Source organism: Aulostomus chinensis, chromosome 18 (assembly GCF_037954235.1).
Source record: "Aulostomus chinensis isolate RoL2024-O1b breed Wild chromosome 18, RoL_Achi_v1.0, whole genome shotgun sequence".
NCBI classification, from domain to species: Eukaryota; Metazoa; Chordata; class Actinopteri; order Syngnathiformes; family Aulostomidae; genus Aulostomus; species Aulostomus chinensis.
The window spans coordinates 3,479,831-3,491,082 of NC_141337.1; the positions used below are offsets into that span (position 1 = coordinate 3,479,831).

At 45.7% G+C, this 11,252-nt stretch overlaps 1 protein-coding gene across 1 annotated transcript; it reads left to right on the top strand.

The window, feature by feature from the left end:
- The first annotated feature begins 400 nt into the window (after positions 1-400).
- LOC147244707 (zinc finger protein 281-like) lies at positions 401-10,313 on the top strand. The gene is made up of 7 exons (XM_086185630.1): positions 401-643; positions 2,512-2,965; positions 5,327-5,428; positions 6,074-6,200; positions 6,993-7,076; positions 7,201-7,319; positions 7,447-10,313. The coding sequence occupies exons 2-7, from the start codon at positions 2,561-2,563 to the stop codon at positions 9,043-9,045; spliced, it is 2,436 nt and encodes an 811-aa protein (XP_086041756.1). The 5' UTR covers positions 401-643; positions 2,512-2,560; the 3' UTR covers positions 9,046-10,313.
- The last annotated feature ends 939 nt before the right edge of the window (positions 10,314-11,252 follow it).

Here is an 11,252-nt window from a genome sequence, read left to right on the forward strand (position 1 = left end):
CACAGCAGTTCTACCCCCCCCCCCCCCCCCCCCAAGCTGGATATGATTTCCTCCTCAACTGCCTGTGCTGATAAAATTAGAAAAAAATTCTAAAATAAAAGCTTAAAAGAAAAAAAATCCTTTTCGCTTCTATTATAAAACTTGAGATTTCATGGAATGTGTGTGTGTGTATGTGTGTACTTGGTTGTTGTTATCTTTTGGAGACATTTTTTGGTATAAACACTACCCTAAACAGGACCCCTAGTCCTCAAGGGGACTAAAGACCGGTCCTTAATGCGGCAGAACTTAATTTATGAACACCTGGTCAAAGTTAGAGTGACGGTGTAGATTGCGGTTAGCTTGAGGTTGAGGTTAGGTATCAATTGGTTAGGGTTAGGATGAAGATTAGGGCTGGGGTTAGGATATTCACATGATTGGAAGTCAATGGACTGTCCTAATAAGGATAGCTATGCAAACCTGTGTGTGTGTGTGCGTGCGTGTGTTTCGAGGACTCGTCCTCCAGTGGGACCCAGAATCCCCTGCGCCGAGGCAAGATGGAAGAGCCCAGCTGCTGCGGGAGAACAATGTTTTGGCTCTAGATTTCTAAACGGACAGCTGAGGGCGAACTACACGAGCCGAACCGGCAGGTCGTGGTCATGCACCGGTAAGATAATTTTATCAAGTCGGAGTTCGGCGGGGGAAGTCGTCCGGTTTAGCGGTTAAAACTTCCCGCACGGGACAGACAACAAAGCGCAGCACACCAACGTACGTTACGGCTAGTTAGCCTGCTAAGTTAGCCTGCTAGTTCAGCCTGCCGAGCTAGCCTGCTAAGTTAGCCGCCTCGGCTAATCGGGGCAGCATCATTGTTCGCCGGAGTTGTACGGGCCGTTTGTTATGGGTCATGCCCGTGTTGTCGCTCCATCACTTACGGTCGGTTCTCCCGTCTGGGGAACGAAGCCACCGACTCGGAGAAAACCTGCAAATCTTGAAATCAAATCTGTAAGATGTTTATTTCGGAGGTTTACGGTGGTTTACGGTGGTGATTGTTTGTGGATTTTTTGGTTGGTTTTTTTTTTTCTTCCTTTCCTCGCCTCGAGCTCGCGGGTTCTGTTTGTCTTGTGACGCCACATTGATAGCGGTGCTCTTTTATTTAATCAGGGGGGGAAAAAGTACCGAACTAACTTTATTAACGCGCTGTTAAAGCACCAAGCAGCCCCGCGCCCTGGTTTGTAGTTTTTTTTCCTGCCCAGATTCGGGTGGTGTAACGGTCATTGGTGGGGATGTGCTGCCGATATTGCTTGGCCATATTAATTATTGCCTGATCCCGCATCACAAAGAAGGGGGCCCCCGCAAGAGTGGTTAGCCAAATGCTTTAGCTAGGTAGCTAATTGCATCGCGAAACAAGCGTGGTTAGTTATTGGAAAGTACGCCAACGCCCCATTCACGGCGTTATTAAGTCAGGTGAAATGTGTTAAAGTAGTGTTTCAGATTTTTTTTCAAAAAAGTAGCCTTTTTTTATAATTATTATTAGCAGAGCACTGCCGTTAGCGGACCAAGCTGGAGGCATTTGGCAGCAGTCAGATAGCATTCATTAGCCGGATGCGCTGCTAGAAGCTAATTGTTTAGAATAAATCCATGTAGCTGCCCAGGAGTTAAATCAATGCTTCACCTTAAATAACCCAGTCAGTTACACTCCGTCGCTGCTTATTCAGTTATTACATGTTACGTCACCAGCCTGGACAATGCGACTTGCAATCTGAGCCACTATAAAACGACATAATTACACAACTGGTCCTTCTAACCGGGTCTGTGTGCACTCTCATTGGCAGATAAGCTGCATGTAAATAGGATGACTGGGTCAGACAGGCCCATCACACAGATTAACACTCAACTAGAATCCTTCCATTCCTCATTTCATGTTGTCTTGCTGTCACACTGACCTTTTTTGACCTGTAAAATATTCTACACACACACACACACACACACACATGCTGTAATCACCCAGAGAGAATGCTGTACTTTATATCTGCTTGTATCTGTGTGTTGTATATCCCAGACTGTAGCCTTTTGTTGACCCACAAATCATCAGATTTAATCCAACTAAGCACCCAGTTGTGAGATCAGGGACGGTGACACTGATTCCTGAAGACTGAGTTTAACTGGCTGTGTAATTGTTGTCTGTTGACTGTTTGGGTCGTACCATAATATCAGCATGTATGTCATCGATATCTATAGATATCGGTCTTTTTAAAAAAAAAATGTATATCTGTACGAGTTGAGAGTTTTGCCGTCTTGTTTGCTCAGGAAACAATGTTGCAAATTTGATTTATGATTTAATGTTTTTCAATTTCTTGCCGTGATGTGTTTTTGTGTATGATTTAAGAAGTCAGTATCATATAAGATGGCTTTAATGGATATACTTTAGATGCTGGTAAATGTTGCTATTGGCCATGATTCTGACATGAACTGGCTGCTTGTAGGAGAATGTTGACACGATACCAGTTTAAACATTGGTTGTTATTTTTCTTGCAGGATGACTCTCATTGGTAGCCCGTAGTTTTCCTGCCCACCAGCATTCACCATGAGCATCATCCAGGACAAAATAGGAAATGAATTCCTGCGCTCCAACGGGAGTATGGACTCCAATTTCGGCCATAGCATGATAATGTTCAGCCACCTCCCCCCTGTGACCAGCTTCACCCGGTTGGCTGCCCAGTCCGTCATGCAGGACCTTCCACCGCAGGAAATGATCTTAAAGAAGGAGCGTGACTCGCCTGACTGCAGCATGGGTGCTCAGGGTGGCAGCTTGGGGTGTGGGGGGGTGGGAGACTATGTTCACTCCATGGGCATCAAGCAGGAGAAGCTGTCGGAGCACGATTACCGCCTGCCGTTGTACCCGGGAGGGCTGGGAAAGAGCACAGAGCTGCTGGAGGTGACAGTGGGTAACAACCAGAACCTGCTGGTGCATGACCTCAACATGGGCAACGTGAGTAGCGCTGAAACACGACGTGAGCAGCAGTCACGTCTCCAGAGACACTGCTAAGCTCCTCCGATGACCATTAAGGAGCGGAGAGAGTGTGAACCTGAGTCATGTGACAAATTGTCAGTTGATCATTTCTACCAGTGACGCCTTTCAGTCTCAGTCTGAGTTCTTCGGTCACAGGTGTGAATTCCAGTCCGGTACCTGTATTCAAACGGAACGTGGGCTTGAATCTAAATGAACCAGGATGGAACGGAAACAAGCACAGACACACATTTATGAAAAGAATGAACCACCTTCTGAATAATGGGATGTTTCCTCCATCCAGCCTAAAATAGAGCCAAAACAATGTGGAAATTAGAATTGGAGCGGCCTGGATGTTACAACAAATTAGCAAGTGTTTCATCTTGTCGTTGCAGTGTTATTCGTCCACGGATTTTACTCTCAATTAGTAAAATGAAAAGGAATGAGAATCGTGTGTTACAATTTCATGTTCCGTGGCTGTCACTGTTGTCATTGACCAGGCGAAATAAAATAACTGCGCGTGCGTATGGGAGAGAAAACAGGATTGTTTCCTTTTCTTTAAAAAAAAAAATGTATCTAGTTCTTGAATATTGTAGTTTTTAATGCTTTACTGTACTTCAAACCTGTCAGGTGTAGTGAGGACCCTGGTCCCTGGGACTCGTCACCCACACCGGGCCTCAGCCTGAGCAAACACTTGTTGATCTTATTGGCAAACGCTTGTTGACCTGCGTGTTCAGGCCCAACTTCAGCTCTCCCCTCGCTCAGGTTTCGCTCCGTACCTGCTTCTGCCAGAACTAGCAGGGTCCACAACTCCAAAACTGGCCGCTAACTGTGTCTGTTGAATGTTTGGCTGGCGGTAACAGCCCAGGCCGCACAGATGAGTGAACGTTCTCGTTCTACGCACGGCCATTGGTTACATTTTCGTTCAAAAAAAAAAAAAAAAGTCTAAATACGTTAAAAGTTAGTTTTAGTAAAGGAGGCCAGTGCCGTCTTGTACCTCTGCGCTTCAGTCAAATTATGATATTAGTCGGCTTTTATTTCTGTGCATGATTCCATTCGTCGCAATCCTCACTTGTTGTGTTGAGGTGAACAACGTAAAGTCATTCATTCATTCATAAGCATCCAGATGTAAAAGAAAGGAATCTATGAAGATCGAATCCTCAATACGCTCGAGTCAATTTTTCTGCAGAAACAGCTCCTTCATGTCAGCCAGCCATATTTTATAGTCTGAGAAAGGAAGGGCGCAGGGGGAGGAGTTTATGTCAAACTTGTTATGGTGACATAAATCTACAGACAGCTTGAGATCCAATAATAAATGAGTCCCCCGTCTCCCCCCCCCTTTTTCTTTTTCTTTCTGGCTTAAAGGGTGATGTCATCCAGGCTTAGCATGAATGAAAACATCTTGGCAAGGACACAGCTGTCTTGTTTGAGCTTGCACTTCATTTCAGACGTCTTTTGTGTTCATTCAAATAGAAACGCACACATCCACACACTCACAACAATAGCCAGTCATCAGAGGTCACAGGACTCTCCCTGCAAGTACCCCCGAAAAACTGAATATTTTGTTGTCTGCGGATTTTGTGTAATAGTCCATTCAGAGGCAATATTCTGCTTGAAATTTCATCAGACGCGTGATTATTTTTATTCTTGAAACAGCAGTCGATGTGATGATGTAAACCCCGTTATTCAGTGTTTTTCCAAGTTGTTGCCCTCAGTGTCACACCTACAGCTTTTTTTTTTGTCTATGATTTTGTGTGTGTGTGTGTGTGTGTGTGTGTGTGTGTGTAGTTTTTGGCCTTAAAATTGCTCTGATTCTGAGAACAGCAGGTGCACCTGCCTTTAGCTCGCTCATCTCCATATGGCAGCATTTTAACTGGGGAAGGACCAGCAGAGCCGGCGAGCAAACAGACAGAACAAAGAAGGGGTCAGAAAACCCCACTCTCTTCCTCGCTAATTAGATTGTGATCAAGTCCAGTCCAGAGGAATCGCTTTGTATTCTCATTTTAATACCTGAGCACTGAAGTTTGTGCGTTTCAGTTAGAATCGTCGATGAAAAGCTCTCACAGTGAATTATAGGTCACTTATCCACAGGAGGGCCATAAATTTAGGGCTTTGTCATTCCGCCAACAGGCAGCTCATCTCACTTACTTCCCAGCATCCGAACACGATCGCATTTGTTTGTGTGGTTTTTTTTTGTTTGTTTGTTTGCACAAACAACAAACATGATTTGTTTTTTTCCCCCCGTCATGGTTTCAGAGTGAAGGCCCTTAACCTTCAATTAGGTGATTTCCTTGTCGTGGCTGGCTCTCACGGCCTCACCCTCTCCCTTTGTCATCCTCACAGCTGCCAAGTCAGTTTGGAAAGGAGCCCACTGGGAGAAAAGGCCGAAGGTCAAATGGTGATGGACAGGATGGTAGGCCGAGAAAGAAGCGAAGCGAGGCAAAGGTTTGTCATATATTTATGCATGTGAATGTAGTCGTATGTGGACCTTTTGAGTTCTGGCACACTCAGTTATGTAGATCAGCAGCGACGGATCACTGGCTGGATAAAAACTGGAAGTCTGTTGAGTCGTTTAGGGAGACAGACAATAGGCGAGCCTCCAGGCTGCGATCGCCACGTCAGATGCTGTATTGTCCAACCCCTTTCCACACTGGTGAAACACTTGGCAACGTCTGATTGTAGCAAACCCCTGATCCTCCTTCTGTATGCATATCAGCAGGAATGCCGCTATTCCAGACGCTGTGTCGTCTGTATCAGGGAAATTCAACATTTCATAAAACTAAATCATTACTGATCTAATAAATCAATAAGAGTGTCGCGGTGAAACGCCAGCAGAACTGATTCAAGCTTCAGGAATGCTCGCCGTCTCGCACCATCGCTAACAATGTTTCCATTGTCTCGCTGAGGGTTTTTTTTTTTTTGTCCACAAACTCACAAGCAGACCTGTTGGTACTCCGAATTTATGCCTGGACTTGGTACTGACTGGGTTCTTGTGACGTCCCGGCATCCGTCTTAAACATCATGCTCCTAGGACTTGTGCATGATCATGGGACCTGAAGACAGAATGTGACCCCCTGGTGTTTTCTGCAGCAATCAATGATGCTGGATGCAGATGGAGGCAGCCTGTCCCCAGGAACCAAGCCTCACATCTGCGAGCACTGCAACGCATCCTTCAGAAGCTCCTATCACCTACGCAGACACGTTCTCATTCACACAGGTACGGGCATCCAAAAGTTTTATCACATATTTTCTGTCTGCATCATTTGCGCATGATTCATGTAGCGCTGAAATGTAACCGTAGCCATGCGAGACTTTCATTTTGCTCCTACTGCTCTTGTCGTCTGTTCTGGTTCAATTTCCTGCTGACTTTGGTTTTATTGGCATTCATTGCAACAACTTAGTAGTTGGGATATAAACTCAGCTTCATTAGGTTCAGCTCTGATGAGTCATGGTCTGTACAGTTCTATGGAAACGCGCTTTTCTGGGTTTCATTGTTGCTTTGGTTTTGGCCCTGACACAAGGTTCTACTCCTCCGGGTTCTGGGTCACTGCAGCTCTGGTGTCCTCATTTGAGACCCTCTGAATCTCTTTATTTCATCTAATTGGTCCCGTTTGTGCCTCAATGATCAGCTGTCACATGATAATTGCTGCCGCCAGTTCATTGATGTAAAAAATTGATTTTATAAGTGGACCATCAGCTGCTGGTCATGTGCTGTCGATCACTGTATCTATTGAGACTGATGATGCATCCAACATCTATAAATTCCTCTTCAACACACCAACTGTGTTATAGCCATGAAATAACCCTTCTGGTAATTGAAGAATTTTTACTGTAAAATTCCTTATAAAACCAATTAACAAAGCTATTATTACAGTGATTGCTTTGCCTTATATTGATGCTTGTTTGTTCTGTTTTCCCGAATCCCTTGTTAGTCCAGGGTAACTGTCACAGAGGGGGAAATGACCCCGCGTGGCCGCTGTAACCATGTGTTTATATATATTTGTTTCAGGGGAAAGACCCTTCAGATGCAGCCAGTGCAACATGAGCTTCATCCAGAAGTACCTTCTCCAGCGACATGAGAAAATCCACAGTGGTGAGTGACAAGCAACTATCGTTTGTTTCCCCCGAGGGCAACACGCAAACCACGATGAGTCACCTTGTGGTTCCGGTGAACCGGAACAAAACTGACCTGGAGCGTTGCTGTTTCATTACATCAGGAGAGAAGCCATTCAGCTGTGATCAGTGTAACATGCGATTCATTCAGAAGTACCACATGGAGAGGCACAAGAGGACGCACAGCGGAGAAAAGCCCTACAGATGTGAGACTTGCCAACAGGTCAGTGAGCTGCTTTTGTTTCCCTCTCAGGACGGTTTATTGGGTTTCTGGTGTGATTCTTGCAAATTATATCAAGATCCCGTTGTCATTTGCCTTCAAGAATAAAAACGTCTGGTGTCTTCTTCAGTATTTTTCTAGGACAGACCGATTGCTTAAGCACAAGCGAACCTGTGGAGAAGTCATAAGGAAGGGGCTGGATCCTGGGATGATGGACCTGGGTTGTGTGGACATTGGACATGGCAGCTATGGAATCACTCAGGGAAACACAGGGGGTACTGGGAGAAAGAGGGGACGGTCCAAAGGTGAAGGAGGAGAGCGCAAGAAGAAAAAGGGGGACGCAGGAGGCGCAGCATCAGCGGGGGTGAGGGTACTGCACATTCCTGGTGCTGTATCTGGAGGCTACAGCATCCACCAATACGCCATGGAGAATCAAACGGTGTCCTCCTCCACTGAGCCAGGACCCAGCATGCAGCAGGGCCACCATGGCCGAGCTCCAAAGATGGCATTCAAGAAGGCCAATCGCAAAAGCCTCGATAAAGAGGGTCTGGGAGAGGCCAAAGCTGGCCCGCTGGAGCAGGGCGGGGGCTTGGATGGCCTCGGCCTCATGCAGGGTAATGGGGCTAAAGTGGGCCCCACCAGCAGCAACTACGACGATGCCATGCAGTTTCTCAAGAAGAGACGCTACCTTCACGCAGCAAGCAATGCAAACACATCAGGGCCTCCGGTGGCAGGAGGGACCGGCAGCGAATACGACGTCGGCGTCTCCCTTTTGTCTTCCCAGCCGTCTGTTATTCAGGGCGTGGTCTCCAGCGTGATGGACAGTGACGCACCTCTGAATCTTGACAAGTCGGGGATCCCGGACGAGGTGCTGCAGAGCCTCCTGGATCACTACGCCCAGAAACCCGACGGCTCGCACCACGACCTACACTTTGACATCAGTGACCAGCATGTGGAGCTACACCCCCCCTCGGCTGATGGTCCTGACATTGACCACAACACTGACACCCCCAGCCCATCAGGAGACAAGTCTGTCATGATGCATGAATACTCCCGCTTCCTGCTGCAGGCATTGGAGCGCACCAGCCACAGTGCCAGCTTCCCCCTGGGGCCCGGACCCCCCTCCTCCGGGCCGTTCACCACCTCCCATACAGGCAACCCCCTCTACTCAGACAAAAACATCTACACTACTTCCCCTCTGGATTGTGGGTTTGGCCCATCGGTGGCCTCGCCTTCACTGTCCTCCTCTGTGCCAAAGTCTCACTTTGCGATGCTGACTGGCTCCTCCCCTCAGCACAGCTTCCACCTGAGCAGCCTGGAGGCCCCCACACACCAGCAGCTCACCCCTTCTCAGGAGCTCACCGACCAGATGGAGAAGCAGCACTCCTCCACTCCCCCGTCTTCCTACCAGATCAGCCCATCTGACCTGAGCAGCCAGAAGGACCAGCTGCCCGTCAAGAACGGCACCACGGTTTTCCCTCTGGCCCCCTCGCAGGACCTGGCCCCATCCAAGCCTTCCTACCAGATAGAAAACTTTGCTCAGGCCTTCGGCTCCCAGTTCAAGTCAGACGACCGCAGCTTGTCTTATGGCACTGACTCTAGAGGGGAAGTGGACCACAGGATACGGACGTCTGTGTCTGAATTCTCAGGGTATAGTAGTTTGTTATCTGATGTCAATGAGCCAGTAAGTACAGGTTCCAAAACTCCAACAAGCCAAAGCTACAGATGAGAGCCTGAGAGGGAGACAACACTGTCGATGTCTTTATCTAATTTTTTTTTTTTTTTTTTTTAGTGCTCCTATTTTATTATTATTATTATTATTATTATTATTATTATTGTTGTCGTTGTTATTATTTTTTTTAAGTGACATCTTTATTTTAACTATGCGGACGCTCTGTTGTTTTTGTGCCCACTCCTCTTCCCACATCAAGCCTGCGAAGGCTTCCTGTAAATGCAATTTTTTTTTTTTTTTTTTTTTTTTTTTTTTAAGGATCTGTTAAGTTAAAAATGTATTGGCTGTTTAATCTTGTCGTTCGATCCGGTCATCAATCAGTCACAACCTGAAAGTACTTCTTCTTCTTTTGTTTTAAATAAGCGTAGAGTAGCAGCGGATGGGTTTTTTTTTTTTTGTGCGTTGTTTGTTTGTTTTGTTTTGTTTTGTTTTGTTTTTCTCCAATGAGCTGAAGTGTTCTGAGCAATCAACTTAACATTTAAGAAACAAATAATGGAAATAACCACGATGGCAGGGGAAAAGCCCAGAATTGAAAATGCAAAAAAACAAAAAAACAACAACTAACAAACAAACAAACAAACAAAAAAATACAAGAAAAAGCAAGAAAGAAGAAGAAGTTATCGTCTGTTACAAGGTGAAAAGTATTACTCAGGAAAAAGTGGAAAAGAAGGAACCTCGAGGCGTTGGTGACTTCGCCGGTGTTCCTTTGGTGTTTTGTTACTTGTTGAATGAGTGTGACGTAACCAGACTGCTGCCAGCTCACTTGAACACTGAAACACTTTCTACTTGGCTGTATAGAGATTACGGTACTTTGGTGTCAATGTGAAACTCATGTTCTCTCTCAATAAGGGCCATACATATATATAATTATATATATTTATAAGAATATATATTATGTAAATTAACAGATTTAATCATTCTGGTGGACCGCCAGGTGAAGCAGAGGAAGAACGAGGGCTGTCTAGGGGGGGGGGGGGGGGGGTTCAGTGTTTCTTTTGTTATATTTTTTCTTTTTCCTTTTTTTGGAGGTGGAGAACAAAAGTGATGTTCAGGCTTTTCTTTGGCCAATAGAGGTTGCTGTTGGACAGCGATGGAACGGCCCCCCACCCCACACACACACACACACACACACACACACACCCTTCTTCCAGGCCCTCCTCTTCCTCCTCATTTGTCTCTGAAAGAATCCAATTAGCACTTTGAGCCGTTGTTTTTGTTTTTCTTCTACATGGAGTAACGTACGTACCAGGAGGGGGAGCTCAAACATCAGACAAGGGTGGGTGGGTGGGGGGGATTCTTTTTCATTAACCTTTTCTCTTTCTCCTTACTTTTTTGGGGGGGGGGGGGGGGCAGAGGGTGGGAGGGCTTTTAAGGTGACCTATAATCGGGATAATGTAAATGTAATTCAGACCCCTAGTTTTAGTTCAACTTGTTACTCATTTTAGCAAACTTTGCTTCTTTTTTCCCTTTTTTTTTTTTTAATCGAATTTGACGACGAACGTGTTAGTGATCAAGTGTTTCTTCAGCTGTAACTGCGCGGCCGCCGAACGGCGTCCCCGCCGTGAATTTTATGTGAATTCCCGCGCGGCGGCGGCAGGAAGGAGCGTTATTCGTCCCAGTAGAAATCGGGTGCCTATTCCTAAGTACAGGTGCAAGATATTGTCTAGTAAATGTTAGATGTCACTTTCTTGCCGATTTGTAAATGTATTTATGCTGTATGGCTTCTTTTTTTTTCCCCCCCGTTGTTTTTGTAAAAACTACAATAACTGCGCTGTCTTCCATAGCTACTGCTGGCCTTGAGTGCTGGAAGTGACATCAGTCTGCTGAATGAGTCTTTAAGCCCCAACGGCCTGCTGTTTGAAGCAATCAACAAAATGAAATAAAAAAAAAAAACAAACAAACACGGCTGTAATTTTCACGTGGACTTCAATGCTAACGACGTCGCCATGTTGAGAGCGGTTGAGGGGTGAAACAAGAATTTGCCTCGCATATACCTCATATCTTAGTAAACCAGGGACAAAGGAGTTGATGTATGTAGCAGAGATGCTGTTGTAAAAAAAAAAAAAGAAGAAAAAAAAGACAAAAATCTTGTTTTTGTGGGACTATTTTTAAACGTTTGTGTCCGTAACATTTATGTGACCCGTTAAGATGTCGCTTAAGGGTTTCTGTAAATGTCTCATGCCAATCAGTGTTCGGTCTCTTCA